Source organism: Ranitomeya imitator, chromosome 4 (genome assembly GCF_032444005.1).
Source record: "Ranitomeya imitator isolate aRanImi1 chromosome 4, aRanImi1.pri, whole genome shotgun sequence".
Lineage (NCBI taxonomy): Eukaryota > Metazoa > Chordata > Amphibia > Anura > Dendrobatidae > Ranitomeya > Ranitomeya imitator.
The window spans coordinates 353,334,258-353,357,690 of NC_091285.1; the positions used below are offsets into that span (position 1 = coordinate 353,334,258).

Genomic DNA, 23,433 nt, shown 5'->3' on the forward strand with positions numbered 1-23,433 from the left:
GACGCCGCTCACTTTGCTTCCTGGTGCATGAGTGGCATTAGCAGACAGGACCAGATCAGGAAGGAGAACATGCCTGGCCACTGTGTGCGTCTGTGGCTGGCACAGCCAGTATCCATGTACACGTGCCCACACTCTTGCAATTAGTACTGTCCATCATAAGCTAGCGAAGAAGCCAAGATACAAATTGTGGGGATGTAACAGTGCACTCACCTTATTGCTATTTCATGGGTGTTCACTGTTATTTTTTCAAACAATGTACCAGTAATAGGTAAAGTGTTAGTATGATTTTTTTATGGGTGAAGTCCCCTTTAACTGCATAGTTTGTCTAAAAGACATTTTAGGGGTGACAGAGTCTCTTTAAATCTCAATTCTGCCTCTAAAATGGGCATTCATGTTGAACTGTAGATAACACACAAAAAATACAAGCTACTTCTACGCAAGTTGAACAACTACCTATTTTTAGAATATACAGAATAGGATTATTACTGCAAAAATTGATTACGGCATTATGTTGACGTTGCTGTAAGTTCAGCAAACAACATTGGGGAAGTATGAAAATTAAAGTTGAATTTTGGCAGAATCTGATGTTTGCTCAGATGTTCTGATTAGAGGTGTGATGTTTTTTATGCAAAGTAACCTAAACGTGCATGTCATATAAAAGCTACCTGCAAAGCAAATCTATACAGCTGAGTCTATGATGCTCATGATAGACTTCTAGTTTTAACAATGCAGTTGAAAACAATTGTCATTGTAGGTCTTCTTGTCATTCTTCTCCATCTGTGTTCATGCTCAGGTGAGTCTGACATCGTGTTTTCTCTGTAATTTTAAATCCGATTCTCCAAGTCACAAAGTAATAACTCTGTATGTTATTTTACCTGTTTGAAACTTAAGGGCTCTAATAACCAAACATGAAAACTTGTTTTTTTTATTGTTGCAATTTAAGAGCTATATTATTTCATTTTTATACAGTATTGTTCTATTGAGATATTCATCATCATTGTATCTTAGCTTGGTTTTTGTTTAACAGCCTGTATCTTTATGGAGCACATATAATATATTTAAAATAGTTTTTTCTTTTTGTTTCCTTTTTTAGTAAAAATAAAAAAATGTAATTAAGTAATTTTGGGTAAATTTGGTAAAAATAACGTGATATTTATTCAGTGGGTTAGTCCGATATTGGCACTACCAAATACATGTAGTACTTTATACTAGCCGTTTTCTGAGAAACACAACTTTTTTTTATCAATGTAGCAGTGTAAGTCTCATTCAGACCTCGATGATTATTATTATTATTATACATTTTTTTATAGCGCCATTTATTCCATGGCGCCTTACATGTGAAAAGGGGGCAAATATAGACAAACACAATAAACATGAGCAAAAAAAAGGCACTAACAGGTACAGAAGGAGAGAGGACCCTGCTCGTGAGGTCTCACAGTCTATAGGGGATGGGTGAGGATACACTAGGAAAGGGTAGAGCTGGTTGTGCGGCAGTTCAGTAGGTTGAGGATCACTGCAGGCTGTAGGCTTGTCAGAAGAGGTGAGTCTTCAGGTTCTTTTTGAATGTTTCCATAGTAGGCGAGAGTCTGATGTGTTTGGGTAGAGAGTTCCAGAGTATGGGGGAAGCACAGGAGAAGTCTTAGATGCGGTTGTGGGAAGAAGAGATAAGAGGGGAGTAGAGAAGGAGATCTGGAGAGGATCGAAGGTTGCGTGTAGGTAAGTACCAGGAGACCATGTTACAGATGTATGGAGGAGTTAGGTTGTGGATAGCTTTGTATGTCATAGTTAGGGTTTTGAGATGGAGTCTCTGGACAATTGGAAGACAGTGAAGGGCTTGGCATAGGGGAGAGGCCGAGGAATGGCTGAGAGACAGGTAGGTTAGTCGGGCAGCAGAATGTATGATGGATTGAAGTGGTGCCAGAATGCTAGAGGGGAGGCCAGAGAGTAGGAGATTGCAGTAGTCAAGGTGGGAGCTAAGGGTGTGCACTAGTGTTGTTGTGGTTTCCTGGTCAAGGAATGCGTGGATCCGGGAAATATTTTTGAGTTCGAGATGGCAGGAGGAGGCAAGGGCTTGGATATCTGGCTTGAAAGAGTGGTCAGAGTGGAGGATCACCCCAAAGGCACCAGGCGTGTGGGACTGGGGGAAAGATGATGAATTCTGTTTTGTCCATGTTCAGTTTTAGAAAGCAAGCAGAACAGAAGGCTGAGATAGCAGACAGACAATGTGGGATTTTGGTGAGTAAGGAGATGAGGTCAGGTCCGGATAGGTAGATCTGTGTGTCATTGGCGTAGAGATGATACAGCAAACCGTGGGATTCCTAGAACTGAGCCTTGAGGAACACTGACAGACAAGGGGCGAAGTGAGGAGGTAGGGTGGGAGAGGGAGACACTGAATGTTTGGTCTGTTAGATATGACAAGATCCAGGATAGGGCCAAGTCTGTGATGTCAAGAGAAGAGAGAATCTGTAGCAGGAAAGAGTGGCCCACAGTGTCAAAGGCAGAAGACAGGTGCAGGAGAAGGAGGACAGAGCACTGTCGCTTGCTCTTGGCGGTTAGTAGGTCATTGATGACTTTAGATAGGGCAGTTTCATTTGAGTGATGGGGTCGGAAGCCAGATTGTAACTGGTCAAAGAGGGAGGAGGAGGAGAGGTGGGAGGACAGTTCAAGATGGACATGCTGTTCCAGTAGTTTTCAGGCATAAGGGAGAAGAGATATGGGCCTTAGTTAGACACAGATGCTGGGTCAAGAGAGGGCTTTTTAAGGATGGGTGTGATCAAGGCATGCTTGAAGGATGAGGGGAAGACACCAGTTGTGAGTGAGAGGTTGGAGAGGTGTGTTAGGGTTGGGATGAAGTCTGTGGCAAGGTTAGGGATGAGATGGGATGGGAGCGGGTCAAGCATGCAAGTGGTGAGATGTGATCTTGACAGAAGGGCGGAGAGCTGATCTTCTGTCATGGTGGAAAAACTGGTTTTGGAGGAACAGGGTTGAGCAGCTAAAAGGGGCATTGGGGGCTGTGGGCCAAAGTATTATACCGCTGCTGTCGCCTCCTCCGCCCTGTCATACTTACCTGTCCTTGGCGTCTCGGCGCGTCTCCCCTCCTGCAGTCTCCCCTCCTGCAGCGTCTTCTTCTCAGCGTGCGCTTCCGCCCTCTGCTGGTCGTCGGGCACGCGCACGCCAGGTTCAGCACTGCGTGTGCGCACTTTTAACCTTTCTTGCCGATGCTTCTTCCCATCCTCTCTATCATCTTGGAGGTCCTTCACCCGGAAGTTCTGTGCCACGCTGGTATGTAAACTGCTTCCGTCCGCCCCTCTGTGCCTGATGATCATTTGTACTTTCAAGTGCTTCCAGATGCTCTTGGTCTCTGTGTGTTCGTTTCTCTCTGACCTTGGGTTTATCTTGTTTTTCCAGCTTCCTGCCAGTTTCTGTGTTTTCGACTTTGCCTCGCCAGGACCTGTGTCCCTGCAGCATCTCTTCCACTCAAAAGGAGTTACTTTTTTTGCAGGAGAACCAGACTAGAATCATGTCCTTTCTTAAGAATATGGAGTCTCGTCTCGCGGCGTTACAGTCTACCGACCCTGGTAACGCTTCTCAGTTGGCAGCTCTTCAGCAAGAGTTAAGCCAACAATGGGACACTCAGTCCCATATTTTGAATTTTATGGCCTCTGTTGATAATCGGCTTCTCTCCCTTCAGACTGCCGATTCTGCTCCTGTTCTGGCGTCCGCTCCACAGCCCTCACCCCGTCTAGCCAGGCCACTCCGGTATGGTGGGGATCCTAAATTATGTCGCGGGTTTCTCAATGAGTGTCAACTACACTTTGAATTATCTCCGCTACTGTACCATACCGACCGAGCAAAGGTAGCTTTTGTGGTTTCCCATTTGGAGGGCGAGGCTTTGGCTTGGGTGAACCCCCTCTGGGAGTGAGCTGATCCAGTGGTTTCTCAACTTGCTCTCTTTTTAGACACTTTTCGCAAGGTGTTTGATGAACCTGGTCGTCTGGTATCGACTACCGAGTCACTTTTCAACCTTTATCAGGGTACCCTTTCTGTAGCCCAATATGCCATTAGTTTCTGGACGCTGTCCTCTGATTTGGGTTGGAATAATGAGGCTTTGGTTGGAGCATTTTGGCGAGGTCTGTCTTCTCATATTAAGGATGAGCTGGCAGGGCGGAAAACTCCTTCTGCTTTGGTTGACCTTATCTCTTTAGCGACACGCTTTGACTTGCGCTTCCAGGAGCGTTCTCGTGAGATTGTCAGGGAGAGGAGACCCTCTCGTTTATCCTCTGTTACACGAAGTACTTCTTTCTCCCAAACCACTTCAGCCTCTTCCTCTTCTTCCCCTGAGCCTATGCAGGTAGATCGCCTCAAGCCTGCTGAACAACGCCGAAAGGAGAGACTCGCACAGGGCTTTTGCTTCTATTGTGGCAGTGCTTCTCATCTTCTGTGTTCCTGTCCCCAGAAGCCGGGAAACGCCTCCACCTAGGACACGTAAGAGAGGTCTCCCTAGGTAGCCATGATTCCTCTCCATCTTTGATTTTGTCAGTTATTTTACACATGGGTTCCAGTCACTTTTCTCTTGAGGCTTATGTAGATTCAGGTGCGGCTGGGAATTTTGTTCAACTTGAGCTGGTCGAGAGGCTTGAGATTCCTGTCAGATCCCCGGAGGTTCCTAGGCAAATAGCTTCTGTTGATGATCAGCCTTTGCGGGAGGTCGTTACTTCCGTAACCGAGGAGATTGAGATTCAAATTGGAGCTCTACATTGAAAAAAGTTGGCGTTCTACGTTTTACCATCTTTATCCCATGCGTTTCTTTTAGGACTTCCCTGGCTAAGAAATCATGAACCTACTCTGAACTGGCATACTGGAGACATCCTATCCTGGGGACAGTATTGTCAAAACAGATGCCTGCTTTCCAACAAGCCTGCTACTGTCTCTCCCTCGTCTCCTGAACTAGCGAATCTACCTGTGGCTTATCATTCTTTTTCAGATGTTTTCAGCAAAAAAGGGGCTGAGGTCTTACCTCCGCATCGCCCATACGACTGTCCAATTGATCTTGTTTCCGGCTCTACTCCTCCTAGAGGTCGTATTTATCCTCTGTCACCCTCCGAGACTTAAGCCATGTCTGAATACGTTCAAGAGAATCTGGCCACAGGCTTTATTTGGAAATCATCCTCACCTGCAGGAGCTGGTTTTTTCTTCATCAAGAAGAAGGATGGTTCTCTTCGTCCCTGCATTGATTACCGTGGCCTCAATAACATCACCATTAAGAACAAATATCCACTTCCTCTCATCCCAGAACTCTTTGATCGTCTGCGTGGAGCACGAGTCTTCACTAAACTTGATCTCAGAGGAGCTTATAACTTGATCTGAATTTGTTCGGGAGACGAATGGAAGACTGCGTTTAACACCAAAGACGGTCATTATGAATATTTGGTGATTCCCTTCGGCTTATGCAATGCTCCAGCAGTTTTTCAAGAGTTGGTGAATGATGTTTTTTGAGACCTACTTTACACCTGTGTTGTGGTATATTTGGACGACATCCTTATGTTTTCTCCGGATCTGCTTTCTCATAGGAGACATGTGCGGCAAGTTCTTCTTTGTCTAAGGGAGAATCGTCTGTATGCAAAACTTGAGAATTGTGCCTTTGAACAGTCGTCCCTGCCTTTCTTGGTTTTCATCATTTCCGATTCTGGTCTGTGTATGGATCCAGATAAAGTTTCTGCCGTACTCAACTGGCCTCGTCCCCTTAGAGTTAAGGCGATTCAGCGTTTTCTAGGATTCACGAATTACTATCGGCAGTTTATTGCTCACTTCTCCTCCTTGTCAGCTTCCATCTCCTCCTTGATAAAGAAGGGCGCCAATCCTCATCTTTGGCCAGCAGAGGCTGAAAGGGCTTTCCAGTCTCTCAAAGAAGCATTCGCCTTTGCTCCTTTACTCCATCAACCTGAAACTAATAAACCCTTCTTCTTAGAGGTTGACGCCTCTGCTATCGGAGCCGGACCTGTGCTTTCTCAAAAGTCCTCTACTGGTCATCTTATGCCTTGTGGTTTCTTCTCCAAGAGTTTCTCGCCTTCTGAAAGAAACTATTCCATCGGTGACAGAGAACTTTTGGCCATCAAATTGGCATTGGAGGAGTGGAGGTATCTGTTGGAAGGAGCCTTACATCCTTTTGTCATGTTTACGGATCATAAGAATTTGGCATACATCCGTTCTGTGCATCGACTGAATCTACAACAGGCCAGGTGGGCCTTGTTCTTTGCTCGATTTGACTTTGAACTTCGCTTTCTGCCTGGAGAAAAGAACTTCAAAGCCGATGCTCTATCCAGGTCCTTCTTGTCGGTGGACGCTGAGGAGGAATCCACGCACATAATTGACCCCGCTAGAGTCATCACACTTGCACCGGTCTCTATGACCTCTTTACCTCCGGGTAAGACTTTAGTTTCTGAGAGGAACAGGAGACGTGTGTTGCTCTGGGGACATGCCTCCAAGCTAGCGGGCCATGTCAGTTTCAAGAAAACCATTCATCTAATATCTCACTACTACTTGTGGCCGACTCTTTAGAAGGATGTCCGAGCCTTTGTCCTCTCCTGTTTATCCTGTGCCAAGAACCAAGTACCCAGGCGGCTACCTTTCGGACTTCTTCTTCTTCCTCTTCCGGTGCCTACTGCTCCGTGGCAACATATTGCAATGGATTTCTTAACTCATCTGCCTTGTTCCTGTGGTTGTACCATCATCCTCGTGGTTGTGGACCATTTTTCTAAAATGGCACATTTCATTGCTCTCCCTGGTCTGCCTTCGGCTCGTGTGTTAGCGAAGATTTTTGTTCAACATATTTTCCGCATTCATGGTCTTCCACAGCATATTGTTTCTGACTGTGGAGTTCAGTTCACCGCTCGATTCTGGAGATCTCTCTGTAAGTCATTGGACATCTCGCTTGATTTCTCTTCGGCCTATCATCCACAGTCCAACGGCCAGGTGGAGCGTATCAATCAGATCCTGGTTACTTATCTCCGGCATTTCTCCAACGCTCATCAGAATGACTGGTCTGACCTACTACCATGGGCCGAGTTTTCTTATAATAATCACACCAGCGAAGCTTCTACCAAATCTCCATTTTTTGTCATCTATGGGCAACATCCTGGTCTTCCTCTACCGGTTCCTCCTGTCTCTACTGTGCCAGCGGCAGATCTTCTGTCTAGAGAATTCTCCAGGGTCTGGCAGGAGACCAAATCTGCTCTCGAACTAGCTCAGCATAGAATGAAGAGACATGCAGACAAAAGGCGTCTTGATTCTCCTGTATTCCATCCTGGGGACAAGGTCTGACTTTCTTCTAGATTTATTCGCCTTAAAATCCCTTCTCATAAACTGGGTCCTCGTTTCATTGGTCCTTTTGAGGTTTTGGCACGTAATAACAACATGTCCTACAAACTTAAGTTACCTGCCTCTCTTCGTATCCCTAATTCCTTTCATGTATCTCTCCTAAAGCCTGTGGTTTTTAATCAATTTCATTCCTCGACTCTCTCTTCACCTTTGCCTGTTTCCGCAGACAATGTTTTTGAGGTTAAGGATATTTTGGCCATGAAAATGATTAGAGGTAGAACTTTGTTTTTGGTTGACTGGAAGGGTTTCGGTCCGGAGGAGAGATCCTGGGAGCCTCGAGAGAATATTCAGGCTCCTCGAATTTTAGCTAAGTTTCTTTCTAGCCCAAAGAGGAGGGAGGAATGTAAAGACCGGGGTACTATTATACCGCTGCTGTTGCCTCCTCCGCCCTGTCATACTTACCTATCCTCGGCATCCCGGCGCGTTTCCTCTCCTGCAGAGTCTTCTTCTCAGCGCGTGCTTCCGCCCTCTGCTGGTCGTCAGGCGCGCACGCACGCCAGGTCCAGCACTGCGCATGCGCACTATTAACCTTTCTTGCCTGTGCTTCTTCCCATCCTCTCTATCATCTTGGAGGTCCTTCACCCGGAAGTGCTGTGCCGCGCTGGTATGTAAACTGCTTCCGTCCGCCCCTCTGTGCCTGATGATCATTTGTACTTTCAAGTGCTTCCGGATGCTCTTGGTCTCTGTGTGTTCATTTCTCTCTGACCTTGGGTTTATCTTGTCTTTCCAGCTTCCTGCCAGTTTCTGTGTTTTCGACTTTGCCTCGCCAGGACCTGTGTCTCTGCAGCATCTCTTCTAACCTTGTTTCTCTGCAGTCTCCCTGTCATTCTCCGCACCTCTGCAATATCTCCATCAGCTCCCGTGCCTCTGCTGTGCTTTGGCAGTGTCCGTGTTGCAGCAGTGTTTCCGCCATCCTTTTGTCCCTGTCGTGTCCTTCGGCTCTGTGTCTCTGCGGTACTCACCTATCCTGTGTTCCTACACTCTCCGCTACTCCCTGGTCTTCTCCCGTCCCGATCCTCTAGCTTCCGTGGCGATAGTCCCTCATGGGCCTGCCCCTATCTCTCCCTGTATTGGGGCGGTCTATTTGGTCAGCTCGTCCGTGGGGGGTTCATCGTCACAGTCTAGAAGGTCCACTTTCAGTTTTTCACTCCTTGAACACACACAAAGCTTCTCTGATCGCATCAATCTTCTGTTTAAAGAAAGAGGCAGAGTCTTCAGCAGAAATGACAGGGGAGTGAGGAGGTGCTGAGCAATGGAGTAGAGAATTGAAGGTGTTGAAAAGATGTTTAGGGTTGTGAGACAGGGAGGATATGAGAGATGAGAAGTAAGTTTGTTTTGCGGCAGTGAGCGTGGAATTGAAGCTGGCAAGGGACTGCTTGTATGCAATGAAGTGGTCAGCAGAGCAGGATCGCTTCCATCTCTGCTCAGCGACCCTGAAAGCCCACCTCATTTCTTTGGTCAGGCTGGTCAGCCAGGGCTGCCTGTTGATTGTACGAGTTTTGCTATGCATGAGGGGGCGGCCGAATCGAGTGTTGCTGTTATTGTGGTCTTATAAAAAGTAGCAGCAGCATCTGTGTCATGAAGGGAATCTATGTCTGTAAGAGGGAGAAGGGACTCAGAGAGAGATTGTAAATTGAGGTGTTTGAGTTTTTTGTGAGGGTGAGAGAGTTTGTGGAGTGGGGGTTGTGCACTAGGAGAGGAGAGGGAAGAGAATGTCAGTAGGTTGTGGTCAGACAGGGGGAGGGGTGAGTTAGTGAGATTAGTAAGTGAACAGAATCGGGTAAAGATAAAGTCCTGCGTTTGACCATCTTTATGAGTGGCCGCTGAGGACCAATGAGTGAGACTGAAGGATGCAGTGAGTGATAAAAGTTTAGAGGCAGCTGAGGTGGAAGTGTCAAAAGGGATATTGAAGTCACCCATGATGATAGTGGGGATGTCATTGGAGAGGAAGTGAAGTAGCCAGGTGGTGAAGTGGTCAAGAAAGGTGGAGATTAGTGATGAGTAAGTATACTCATTGCTCGGGTTTTCCTGAGCATGCTTGGGTGGTCTCCGAGTGTTTGTCACTGCTCTGAGATTTAGTTTTTGTTGATGCAGCTGCATGATTTACAGCTGCTAGCCAGCCTGAGTACATGGGAAGTTGCCTGGTTGCTAGGGAATCCCCACATGTAATCAAGCTGTCTAGTAAATCATGCAGCTGTGGCAAGGAAAACTAAATCTCTGAGCAGTCACAAATACTCAGAGACCACTCGAGCAACGAGTATACTCGCTCATCACTAGTGGAAATGGCTAGTTCTGGGAGGGCGGTAGATGACAGCCAGCTGAAGGTTGGAAGGGGAATAGTTGCGGACAGGAGCAAGCCAACTCCTCCACCACATTTGTTGCTTGGGCAAGGGCAAGGGGTGTGAGAGAGGTGGAATCCGCCATAGGAAAGTACAGCTGGAGAGGCTGAGTCAGAGGAGGTGAGCCAGGTTTCAGTGATGCCAAGGAAGGAGAGTTTGTTGGTGATGAAGAGTTCATGGATTAATGACAGTTTATTGCAGACAGAACGTGCGTCCATAGTGCTCCAGGTAGGGGGATCGGTGGAGCTCTCTCATAGGGTACTATGCTGCCCCCCTCATATGGTATAATGCATCCACCCCATAGAGTATAATGCAGCCCCTCAGAGGGTATAATGCAGCCCCCTCAGAGGGTATAATGCAGTCCCCCATAGAATATAATATACCTCCCTCATAGGGTACAATGCTGCCCCCTCATACGGTATAATGCAGGCCTCTCATAGGGTATAATGCAGCCCCCCATAGAATATAATGTAACTCCCTCATAGGGTAAAATGCAGCTCCCCCTTGTCGTGATCCAGTCCTGAGTTTGTATTCAGCTGTCTTGTCTCTGGACTGGTCATGTGGGAGTTAATCCCCCTCTGTCTGACTTCGCTTTCATTACCTGTGGCACCTGTGTTGCTGTTCAGTGTTGCTACGCTGTGTGTACAACCTCTCTTCCCTCACCAGCACCCCTTAGTGGAAGTTGCACTATACTGTACTGCAGCAGCACATTACACCCCTCATATGGTATAATGCAGGCCCCCATAGAATATAATATAGCTCCCTCATAGGGTACAATGCTGCCCCCCTCATATGGTATAATGCAGCCCCCTTGTAGGGTATAATGCAGCCCTCATAGAATATAATGTAGCTCCCTCATAGGGTAAAATGCAGCTCCCCCTCATATGGTATAAGGGAGCCTCCCATAGAATGTAATGTAGTTCCCTTATAGGGTATGATGCTTCCCCGCTCGTAGGGTATAATGCAGCCCCCTCATAGGGTATAATGCAGCCCCCCATAGAATATAATGTAGGTCCCTCATAGGGTATAATGCAACCCCCCATAGAACATAATGTAGCTCCCTCATAGGGTATAATGCAGCTCCCCCTCATATGGTATAATGGAGCCCCCCATAGAATGTAATGTAGCTCCCTCAGAGGGTATAATGCAGCCCCCCATAGAATATAATGTAGTCCCCTCATATGGTACAATGCTGCCCCCTCATACGGTATAATACAGCCCCCTCATAGGGTATAATGCAGCCCCCCATAGAATATAATGTAGCTCCCTCATAGGGTATAATGCAACCCCCATAGAATATAATGTAGCTCCTTCATAGGGTATAATGCAACCCCCATAGAATATAATATAGCTCCTTCATAGGGTACAATGCAGCCCCCCATAGAATATAATGTAGCCCCCTCATATGGTATAATGCAACCCTTTCATAGGGTATAATGGAGCCCCCATAGAATGTAATGTAGTTCCCTCATAGGGTATAATGCTTCCCCGCTCGTAGGGTATAATGCAGCCCCCCATAGAATATAATGTAGTCCCCTCATACGGTATAATGTAGCTCCCTCACAGGGTATAATGCTGCCCCCCTCATAAGGTGTAATATAGCCCCCCCTATAGGGTATAATGCAACCACGACTCACTGATATACAGTACAGACCAAAAGTTTGGACACACCTTCTCATTTAAAGATTTTTCTGTATTTTCATGACTATGAAAATTGTACATTGACACTGAAGGCATCAAAACTATGAATTAACACATGTAGAATTATATACTTAACAAAAAAGTGTGAAACAACAGAAATTATGTCTTAATTTCTAGGTTCTTCAAAGTACCAACTTTTTGCTTTGATCACTGCTTTGCACACTCTTGGCATTCTCTTGATGAGCTTCAAGAGGTAGTCACCGGGAATGGTTATCACTTCACAGGTGTGCCCTGTCAGGTTTAATAAGTGGGATTTCTTGCCTTATAAATGGGGTTGGGAGTCTGGGACCATTAGTTGCAGAAGTCTGGTGGATACACAGCTGATAGTCCTACTGAATAGACTATTAGAATTTGTATTATGGCAAGAAAAAAGCAGCTAAGTAAAGAAAAACAAGTGGCCATCATTGCTTTAAGAAATGAAGGTTTATCCGAGTCACCAGCCTCAGAAATCGCAGGTTAACTGCAGCTCAGATTAGAGACCAGGTCAATGCCACACAGAGTACTAGCAGCAGACACATCTCTACAACAACTGTTAAGAGGAGACTTTGTGCAGGAGGCCTTCCTGGTAAAATAGCTGCTAGGAAACCACTGCTCAGGACAGGCAACAAGCAGAAGAGACTTGTTTGGGCTAAAGAACACAAGGAATGGACATTAGACCAGTGGAAATCTGTACTTTGGTCTGATGAGTCCAAATTTGAGATCTTTGGTTCCAACCACCGTGTCTTTGTGCGACGCAGAAAAGGTGAACGGATGGACTCTACATGCCTGGTTCCCACCGTGAAGCTTGGAGGAGGAGGTGTGATGGTGTGGGGGTGCTTTGCTGGTGACACTGTTGGGGATTTATAAAAAATTGAAGGCATACTGAACTAGCATGGCTATCACAGCATCTTGCGGCAGCATGCTATTCCATCCGGTTTGCATGTAGTTGGACCAACATTTATTTTTCAACAGGACAATGACCCCAAACACACCTCCAGGCTGTGTAAGGGCTATTTGACCAAGGAGAGTGATGGGGTGCTACGCCAGATGACCTGACCTCCACAGTCACCAGACCTGAACCCAATTTAGATGGTTTGGGGTGAGCTGGACCGCAGAGTGAAGACAAAAGGGCCGACAAGTGCTAAGCATCTCTGGGAACTCCTTCAAGATTGTTGGAAGAACATTCCCGGTGACAACTTCTTGAAGCTCATCAAGAGAATGCCAAGAGTGTGCAAAGCAGTCATCAAAGCAAAAGGTGGCTACTTTGAAGAACCTAGAGTATAAGACATAATTTCAGTTGTTTCACACTTTTTTGTTAAGTATATAATTCCACATGTGTTAATTCATAGTTTTGATACCTTCAGTGTGAATTTGCAATTTTCATAGTCATGAAAATACAGAAAAATCTTTAAATGAGAAGGTGTGTCTAAACTTTTGGTCTGTACTGTATATAAAAAAACAAACACAATACTCACTCCTCTTTCCCATACTGATTCTGGCTCTGCTCTGGTCTCAGCAGCTGCCCTGCAGTCTAACCGGCACACAGCGGGTATGGGATGGAATGACATCATCATGCACCTGCTGGGTCAGAAGCAGAGGGGAATTATGGGAGAGGGAGCGTCATCTGACGCACTCTCCTCCATTATTGCGGGCAGTGTTAGCCGGCTGTTGCAGCTAGCACTGCCCGCTATTAAAGTGAAATTAATATTTACGCCTCTCAATGCCCATGGGGGTGTGGAGAAGATTGAATATTGATTTCTTTTTAGCAGCGGGGACAAGCTTTAGCTGCAGCAGCCAGCTTCAGCCTCCTGTCACCCACTGCTGGTCTGCTGGCATCAGGGGCCCCATAGCAGCTGTGTGGTATGCTGCTATTAGTGACACGCCACTGGCTGGGGGCCCCTGGAGCAGCGGGGGCCCTAGGCAGCTCCTGACCCTGTATGCCAGCATCTGTCTCCACCCTTCTCTGGTTCTGTGAAGCCAGAGCTGTCAGTCAAAGAAGACTGGGGTAGAAATTGAGGGAAAACAAGCCGGTGGGAAGGTGGATTTAAATGTTTGACCCTGCCATGAGGCACTGAGCGGCGGGACTTAGTTTGAACAGTCATTCTGTGCTGATAGAGTCCCTTTAACATCTATTTCTAGATGATAGAAAAAAGCAATTGTATTCCTTATTTTTTATGTTATGGTAAGGTTCTTAGAATAGTTTAAAAAGGTTTTTATCCTACTATATTTTTAATCCCCATAAGTTTTAAAGTAGGGAAAACCCAATTAATATTATTATGATTACCATTAGAGATGAGAGTATAACTTCGCGCAACCCTGGTCAATGGTCCAGGTCAGTGCTCTATGGCTGTGGACAGGAGCTGAGAGAATTTCCTTATCCTTATGATTAACCTTATAATTAGCTGGGCTGGCAAGATGCCACTAGTGTGTGCCACAGGTGACAGCACATTAGGCCATGAATCAAACTCCATGCTGGGGAAACCAGAAGCTCAGGAAATTTGTACAACTCCTGTCCAAAGCGAAAGGGCACTGACCTGGACAGAAGACCACGGTTGCATGGAGCGATATGCTCATCTCTACAGTACTATATTGATTGTGAGAACTCCAAATACTTTAAAACTTTATAGTTCACTGTTATTTCAATTAAAGCACATCTTCAACCAATCCTATAAAACAGCAGGTGGCAATAAGACAGCAGAATTTGAAATTTGTTGAATTTGAAATTTCTAGTTTTTCACTCCCACAAACAAGAAAAATAAAAACAGAACCATGGGAGGGTGACAAGATTGTGTGAATTTGTGACAAAAAAACTAACTCAATAGCTGCTAAAAATGGCTACTACAACTATTTAGTTCCTTGTCGTGGCTAAAAATGTAAAAAATATCTGGTGTAACTTATGTTAGAAAAAAGCATATCTATGAGTCATGGAATAGGAACCATTTTCACCACAATTGAATAGCATTTTTAAGTACGGTAGATTGTTTTAAGTGGTCTGTATTCATAACAAAATGTAAATGTTTGTTAAAGTTAGTTCTCCTGGACTTGCTGGTTGTGTAGTTGTGTTAAAAGGGTTATCCGTGACTTCACTTATTTTTCCTTTTGGGACTAAGAAATTATAGGCAGGTAGTTGCTAACCACCTGCCTGTTCAGCCCGCTGCTGATCTCTACCGGTTCAGAGCGGTAACAGATCGCTCCAGCTATTCTGTGGTTTCCAGCAACGTCAAGTCAACAAAACAGCTTCTTCTCTTCCTCTCCGCTCTGTTGACTAGATGCCATGCTGATTTACTGCCTAACTGCGGGGACTCACCCCATTCACTAAGTAAATAAGGCAGCACACTGTAGCGCTGAAACATGCAAATATGTTCTGATCGTGCACTCCGCCTCCTAGCCACAGGTGTTTTAATTACAGCAGGTCCAATACCCCTCCACAGAGAGAGAGAATTTTAGTCTAGGAAGAGGTTTCACATGCACCCATTCAGATGGAGACGTTTATTCTCAGCGAGGTAAGGCAAGTGTAGGACCTGGTATAAGAGAGATGCCGTAAAGGGGCTACCAGGTACACATAAAATTGGCCATTTTTATGCGCTAAACGCTCTCATTTTTCATATTTCTAGTGCAGTAATGCAGTTCAATTTTCGTGTTTCATATTTGCATGTTTCAGCGCTACAGTGTGCTGACTTATTTACTTAACTATATACGAGTTGGCGACTCTAGGTTCAGCACCTGTTCACACTGAGTCTTTGTTTGGATGTGCCGGTCAGGTTTTTGAAATGTATTCTCTAGCCTTCTGATCATGCACTCCGCCTCCTAGCTTCAGGTGTTTTAATTACAGCAGGTCCAATACCCCTCCACAGAGAGAGAGAATTTTAGTCTAGGAAGAGGTTTCACATGCACCCATTCAGATGGAGACGTTTATTCTCAGCGAGGTAAGGCAAGTGTAGGACCTGGTATAAGAGAGATGCCGTAAAGGGGCTACCAGGTACACATAAAATTGGCCATTTTTATGCGCTAAACGCTCTCATTTTTCATATTTCTAGTGCAGTAATGCAGTTCAATTTTCGTGTTTCATATTTGCATGTTTCAGCGCTACGGTGTGCTGCCTTATTTACTTAACTATATACGAGTTGGCGACTCTAGGTTCAGCACCTGTTCACACTGAGTCTTTGTTTGGATGTGCCGGTCAGGTTTTTGAAATGTCACTCCATTCACTAGCGCCTACAGAAGAATAAGTGAGTGCACTCCGGTATTTGCAACAATCAGAATCTATCTCCCATGAACTCTTCTGGGCAAATAATGGTAGACATAGTGAAAAAATAAAGTAGTTGAAAAAAATTTGCAAAAATCAAACAGTAAATGTATAACTATTTTGAAGGCACATAGCTTTGCGCTTATATACTTTACTAGAGATAAAAGAACATATACACAATGGTCCACATCAAAGAACATCTCGTATTTATGGTGCGCAGCAGGTAAAGCTATTTAGATAGATAATTTTTTTTACCTTAAATGTGGGCGCTGCTAAGGTGTCGTAATTTGTGACAAATGTATTATTGGTGAGGCCCAGTTTTTACTGCATATATTACATAAGAGTTGGCTAAGTAAAAGTATAGTATCTATGAGTGATAAATAATTATCCTTGTCTTACATTACATTCTTATATGCGGTACTGGACTCTGGTCATTACAGTCAATTTACCCATATGTTTTATTCGTTATTGGAGCAGACTTCAGCAGGCAGGTCACATTTGCTTTGTAGTGATCTCAGGATTGATAATTTAAAAAATATATATATTGCTCATTTTTTCCCTTATTTTGTAAATATCAAAGATTAATACACTTTTTGCTATTTTGGGGCATGTCCTAGTTCCTAGCATGCTTCTTTCAGTATATGAAAATTAGATCCATCCCACATCATCGCTCAGTCTTTTTCTTTATATGTTTACAGTACCCATCGTCTCTTATTGGATGCAAATTCTGTTGGCCAGGCCTAAATTCATGTTGTCTTACTATTAGACCGCATTAGGCCCAATATGTATCCTCAGAATAACTTCTAAGAATAACTAGAAAAATTAATGCAAGTTATAGATTGAGATTGTTTTAAAGGGACTCTGTCACCTGAATTTGGAGGGAACAATTTTCAGCCATAGAGGCGGGGTTTTCGGGTGTTTGATTCACCCTTTCCTTACCCGCCGGCTGCATGCTGGCTGCAATATTGGATTGAAGTTCATTCTCTGTCCTCCATAGTACACGCCTGCGCAAGGCAAGATTGCACCTTGTGCAGGCATGTACTACGGAGGACAGAGAATGAACTTCAATCCAATATTGCAGCCAGCATGCAGCCGGCGGGTAAGGAAAGGGTGAATCAAACACCCAAAAACCCCGCCTCTATGGCTGAAGACTGTTCCCTCCAAATTCAGGTGACAGAGTCCCTTTAACCCCTTAGCGACCGCCGATACGCCTTTTAATGGCAGCCGCTAAGGGTACTTAAACAACAGCGCCGTTAATTAACGGCGCTGTGGAAAAAGTGAATAGCGCCCCCCAGAGGCCGATTTTCTCCGGGGTCTTGGCTGCCGGGGGTAGCCGAGACCCCAGAGAACATGATTCGGGGTTTTTTTTACCCTCCCCGCATTTGCGATCGCCGGTAATTAACCGTTTACCGGCGATCGCAAAAAACAAAAAAACAAAACGCGATCTCTTTTTAATTTCTCTGTCCTCCGATGTGATCGCACATCGGAGGACAGAGAAAAGGGGTCCCTGGTGGCCCCCCAATACTCACCTATCTCCCCCGATGCTCCTCGTGTCTCCTGGTGGGCGCCGCCATCTTCAAAATGGCGGGCGCATGCGCAGTGCGCCCGCCGGCCGGCCCCGCGAGAATCTTTGGGGTCTCGGCTGCCGGGGGTAGCCGAGACCCCAAAGTGCATGATCGGGGTCTGTTTTACCGACCCCTGTTTTGCGATCGCCGGTAATTAACTGTTTACTGGCGACCGCAAAAAAAAAAAGTAAAGTGTAATTCTCTGTCCTCTGATGTGATTGCACATCAGAGGACAGAGAAATAGGGGGATTCGGGGGCCCTACAATACTCACCTGTGTCCCTGGATCCTCTTGCTCCTCCTCCTGGCCGCCGGCAAAAGAAAATGGCGGGCGCGGGCGCATCTGTCTCCATCTGCGGGCCGGCAGCAGAACAGCAGTTGGGGCTAAAATTAGGGGTAGAGTTAGGGTTAGGGGTAGGGTTAGGGGTAGGGTTAGGGGTAGGGGTAGGGTTAGGGGTAGGGTTAGGGGTAGGGTTAGGGGTAGGGTTAGGGTTAGGGGTAGGGGTAGGGTTAGGGGTAGGGTTAGGGTTAGGGCTAGGGTTAGGGCTAGGGCTAGGGTTAGGGCTAGGGTTAGGGCTAAATTTAGGGTTAGGGTTGGGGCTAAATTTAGGGTTAGGCTTCTTTCACACTTACGTCGGTACGGGGCCGTTGCAATGCGTCGGCCCGACATACCGACGCACGTTGTGAAAATTGTGCACAACGTGGGCAGCAGCTGTAGTTTTTCAACGCATCCGCTGCCCAATCTATGTCCTGGGGAGGAGGGGGCGGAGTTACGGCCACGCATGCGCGGTCAGAAATGGTGGATGCGACGTACAAAAAAACGTTTCATTGAACGTTTTTTTGTGCCGACGCTCCGCCAAAACACAACTGATCCAGTGCACGACGGACGCGACGTGTGGCCATCCGTCACGATCCGTCGGCAATACAAGTCTATGGGCAAAAAACGCATCCTGCGGGCACATTTGCAGGATCCGTTTCTTGTCCAAAACGACGGATTGCGACGGAATGCCAAACGACGCAAGTGTGAAAGTAGCCTTAGGGCTAGGGTTAGAGTTGGGGCTAAAGTTAGGGTTAGAGCTGGGATTAGGGTTAGGGTTTGGATTAGGGTTGGTATTAGGGTTAGGGTTGGCATTAGGATTACGCTTGGGATTAGGGTTAGGTTTGGGATTAGGGTTGAGGTTAGGGTTGTGATTAGGGGTGTATTAGGATTAGGGTTAGGTTTGAGGTTAGGGTTGAGATTAGGATTAGGGGTGTGTTGGATTTAGGGTTTTGATTAGGGTTATGGTTAGGGTTGACATTAGGGTTGCTTTGGGGTAAGGGTTGTGATTATGGTTAGGGTTAGTGATTAGGATTATGGATCAGGTTGGGATTAGGGTTAGGGGTGTGTTGGGGTTAGGGTTGGAGCTAGAATTGGGGGGTTTCCACTGTTTAGGTACATCAGGGGGTCTCCAAACACGACAGCCAATTTTGCGCTCAAAAAGTCAAATGGTGCTCCCTCCCTTCTGAGCTCTGCCGTGCGCCCAAACAGTGGGTTACCCCCACATATGGGGCATCAGCGTACTCGGGATAAATTGGACAACAACTTCTGGGGTCCAATTTCTCTTGTTACCCTTGTGAAAATAAAAACTTGGGGGCTACAATATCTTTTTTGTGGAAAAAAAAATATTTTTTATTTTCACGACTCTGCATTCTAAACTTCTGTGAAGCACTTGGGCATTCAAAGTTCTCACCACACATCTAGATAAGTTCCTTGGGGGGTCTAGTTTCCAAAATGGGGTCACTTGTGGGGGGTTACTACAGTTTAGGTACATCAGGGGCTCTGCAATCGCAACATAATGCCCACAGACCATTCTATCAAAATCTGCATTCCAAAAAGGCGCTCCTTCCCCTCCGAGCTCTGCCGTGCGCCCAAACAGTGGTTTACCCCCACATATGGCGCATCAGCGTACTCGGGATAAATTGGACAACAACTATTGCAGTCTAATTTCTCCTGTTACCCTTGTGAAAATAAAAACTTGGGGGCTACAATATATTTTTTGTGGAAAAAAAAATATTTTTTATTTTCATGACTCTGCATTCTAAACTTCTGTGAAGCACTTGGGCATTCAAAGTTCTCACCACACATCTAGATAAGTTCCTTGGGGGGTCTAGTTTCCAAAATTGGGTCACTTGTGGGGGGTTACTACAGTTTAGGTACATCAGGGGCTCTGCAATCGCAACATAAGGCCCACAGACCATTCTATCAAAATCTGCATTCCAAAAAGGCGCTCCTTCCCTTCCGAGCTCTGCAGTGCGCCCAAACAGTGGTTTACCCCCACATATGGCGCATCAGCGTACTCAGGATAAATTGGACAACAACTATTGCAGTCCAATTTCTCCTGTTACCCTTGTGAAAATAAATACTTGGGGGCTACAATATCTTTTTTGTGGAAAAAAAAATATTTTTTATTTTCACGACTCTGCATTCTAAACTTCTGTGAAGCACTTGGGCATTCAAAGTTCTCACCACACATCTAGATAAGTTCCTTGGGGGGTCTAGTTTCCAAAATGGGGTCACTTGTGGAGGGTTTCTACTGGTTAGGTACATCAGGGGCTCTGCAAACGCAACATAATACCCGCAGACCATTCTATCAAAGTCTACATTCCAAAACGGCGCTCCTTCCTTCCGAGCTCTGCCGTGCGCCCAAACAGTGGTTTACCCCCACATATGGGGTACCAGCATACTCAGGACAAATTGGACAACAACTTTTGAGGTCCAATTTCTCTTGTTACCGTTGTGAAAATAAAAACTTGGGTGCTAAAATATCTTTTTTTGTGGAAAAAAAATATTTTTTATTTTCACGGCTCTGCATTATAAACTTCTGTGAAGCACTTGGGCATTCAAGGTTCTCACCACACATCTAGATAAGTTCCATGGGGGGTCTAGTTTCCAAAATGGGGTCACTTGTGGGGGATTTCTACTGTTTAGGCACATCAGGGGCTCTCCAAACGCGACATGGCGTCCGATCTCAATTCCAGCCAATTCTACATTGAAAAAGTAAAACGGCGCTCCTTCACTTCCAAGCTCTGCGGTGCGCCCAAACAGTGGTTTACCCTCACATATGGGGTATCGACGTATTCAGGAGAAATCGCACAACTATTGTGGTCTAATTTCTCCTGGTACCCTTGTGAAAATAAGAATTTGTGGGCGAAAAGATCATTTTTGTGTAAACAAAAGCGATTTTTTATTTTCACGGCTCTACGTTATAAACTTCTGTGAAGCACTTGGGGGTTCAAAGTGCTCATCTAGATAAGTTCCTTAAGGGGTCTAGTTTCCAAAATGGTGTCACTTGTGGGGAGTTTCCACTGTTTAGGCACATCAGGGGCTCTCTAAACGTGACATGGCGTCCGATCTCAATTCCAGCCAATTCTGCATTGAAAAAGTCAAACGGTGCTCCTTCACTTCTAAGTTCTGCGGTGCGCCCAAAAAGTGGTTTACCCCCACATATGGGGTATTGGCGTATTCAGGAGAAATTGCATAACAAAATTTATGGTTACATTTCTGTTTTTACACTTGTGAAAATAAAAAAAATGGTTCTGAATTAAGATGTTTGCAAAAAAAAGTTAAATGTTCATTTTTTCCTTCCACATTGTTTCAGTTCCTGTGAAGCACGTAAAGGGTTAATAAACTTCTTGAATGTGGTTTTGAGAACCTTGAGGGGTGTAGTTTTTAGAATGGTGTCACACTTCATTATTTTCTATCACATAGACCCCTCAAAATGACTTCAAATGTGATGTGGTCCCTAAAAAAAAATGGTGTTGTAAAAATGAGAAATTGCTGGTCAACTTTTAACCCTTATAACTCCCTAACAAAAAAAAATTTTGTTTCCAAAATTGTGCTGATGTAAAGTAGACATGTGGGAAATGTTATTTATTAACTATTTTTCGTGACATATCTCTCTGATTTAAGGGCATAAAAATACAAAGTTTGAAAATTGCAAAATTTTAAAAATTTTCGCCATATTTCCGTTTTTTTCATAAATAATTGCAAGTAATATCGAAGAAATGTTACCACTATCATGAAGTACAATATGTCACGAAAAAACAATCTCAGAATCAGCGGGATCCGTTGAAGCGTTCCAGAGTTATAACCTCATAAAGTGACAGTGGTCAGAATTGCAAAAATTGGCATGGTCATTAAGTACCAAATTGGCTCTGTCACTAAGGGGTTAATGTTGGCTTTGTTGTTTTTTGCACTGTAAACACTCATTACTGTCTCTCTTTTAGGACAACATGGCTCAGGTATGTTTTAGATGCTGTTAATTATTTATGGCCAATGATCAACCTGTTATACTTTAAAGTTCAGAAATGTCAGATGATAAAAAGTAGAAGTAGAATAAATATCATAATTGTCATATATAGAACTATCAAAGCGCGAAAGACATCAGCTTTTTAAATATTTTTTATTTTTGTTATTATTATAATTATTATTATTAATAATAATAATATATTTCCATGAATACAATGTTTTGACAGATTGCAAAGTTTGGACATTTCCCTGCTGCTTTTTTTTTAATAATATTCAGATGTTGCCTCTGTCCATCAAACCAGTCTATCTAATGCAGCTCAGATAATATTGGAGTTTATTTTCTTAAAGAAATATTTATTTTCCTCACTTATAAAACACCATTAATTCCACAACGTTTTACAGACATCATCATTGTCCCCATTGGGGTTCACAATCTAGATTCCCTATCAGTATGTCTTTGGAATGTGTGAGGAAACCGGAGTACCCGGAGGAAACCCACGCAAACACGGGGAGAACATACGAACTCCTGGCAGATGTTGACCTTGGTGGGATTTGAACCCAGGACCCCAAGGCTGTAGTGCTAACCACTGAGGCATCGTGCTGCCCCCAAAATATAATTTTAGTCATTACAATTTTTATTAGTGAGGCCTGGAATAAATTCCATCTGGGTCATTAATATATTATAGATGATAAATGTACTAATTAAAGTATTATTTATTTACAGATTCCAAAGAAAATAAAGGCAAGTATTCACATGGTGCTGAAATGTAGTCCATTTTGTTATTTTTACATCAGTTATTCAAATCAATTAAATCTATTATCTTCTCCTATACACTTGTTGGCAAGTTGTCCCAAAGGAAAAATACATGTAGAAAAAAGTTGTCTTTAATTTAAATGATTGCTTTTAATATAAATGTATGATCCACAAGCAGCAGGAAAAAGAGACGAGATCTGCACTTACCAATGTTTATGTTTTACTCTGCAATGGTGCAGCATATATTCAATATATTCAAATGCTGGAGCGAGAAGTGACAGAACTGACAGGATTTGTCATTCTTTTCTTTGCCCAGTTCTTCGTAATTGACAGGTCATTGACCTGCGTATATAAAGGCAGAGATTGGTCAGCCTGTCAATTTAGCTGTGTGGGCAAGGAAAAGCCAGCATGGAGGACGCCCGCCCGCCCCATGACTAGTCCTGCCAATCACCTTCTTCACAACTCCTAATTTCAATTGCATTTTCTTTGAAATTTTGCAGCATTTCAGAGTAAAACATACATGTTATAATTATGGATATGGCCTATAATTCATGTTGGCTATGGTTCACAAAGCTTGGTGGTCCATGGAGGCAGACTAGCAACACTATACAAACAGTCTGCATTCATCTCACCTTTCACCCCTCAGGCGGGCTATACACAAGAGATGGTTGTGGTCTGCAGCTGAGCGCTCCCGCTGACTGACACGTTGGTCAGTGGCTTATCTCTGGGAGAACAATACAATCGGCAGTCCATAATCCATATCTCTCCAGACCATCAGTCAGATGACACCCCTATACACATTAGACTGTCGGTCAAGTGCATTGATATTGGCGGGTTCAGCCGACTTTAGTGTCATGTGTGTGGGAACTCTAAAGGTACCGTAACACTAAGTGACCCTGCAGCGATATAGACAACGAGCCGATCGCTGCAGCGTTGCTGTTTAGGTCACTAGGAGACGTCAAACACGGCAACAGCAGAACGATGCATGAGCGATCCAGTGACGTACTTCTCGTTCTCGCTGGTTGTTAGCTCCATGAAAAAACATTGCAGGCATCGTTGCTTTTGCTGTCAAACATGACGAATCACGCCGACCTGACGACCAAATAAAGTTCTGGCCTTCTAGCTCCGACCAGCGATGTCACAGCGGGATCCTGATCGCTGCTGCGTGTCAAACACAATGAGATCG

The 23,433-nt window shown here is 44.8% G+C and overlaps 1 protein-coding gene across 22 annotated transcripts in view; it reads left to right on the forward strand.

Annotated features, from left to right (window-relative positions):
* The first annotated feature begins 683 nt into the window (after positions 1 to 683).
* Positions 684 to 23,433, forward strand: part of LOC138676110 (mucin-19) — a 769,116-nt gene continuing 746,366 nt past the window's right edge. For 20 of the 22 annotated variants that reach the window (XM_069765013.1, XM_069765031.1, XM_069765021.1 and 17 more), the window contains exons 1-3: positions 684 to 793; positions 21,472 to 21,486; positions 22,218 to 22,235. In XM_069765013.1, the coding sequence (XP_069621114.1) occupies positions 727 to 793; positions 21,472 to 21,486; positions 22,218 to 22,235 (100 nt within the window). In that variant the 5' untranslated portion in view covers positions 684 to 726. The remainder of the gene's footprint in view (positions 794 to 21,471; positions 21,487 to 22,217; positions 22,236 to 23,433) is intronic. The other 2 variants (XM_069765018.1, XM_069765022.1) reach the window with 1 other exon arrangement.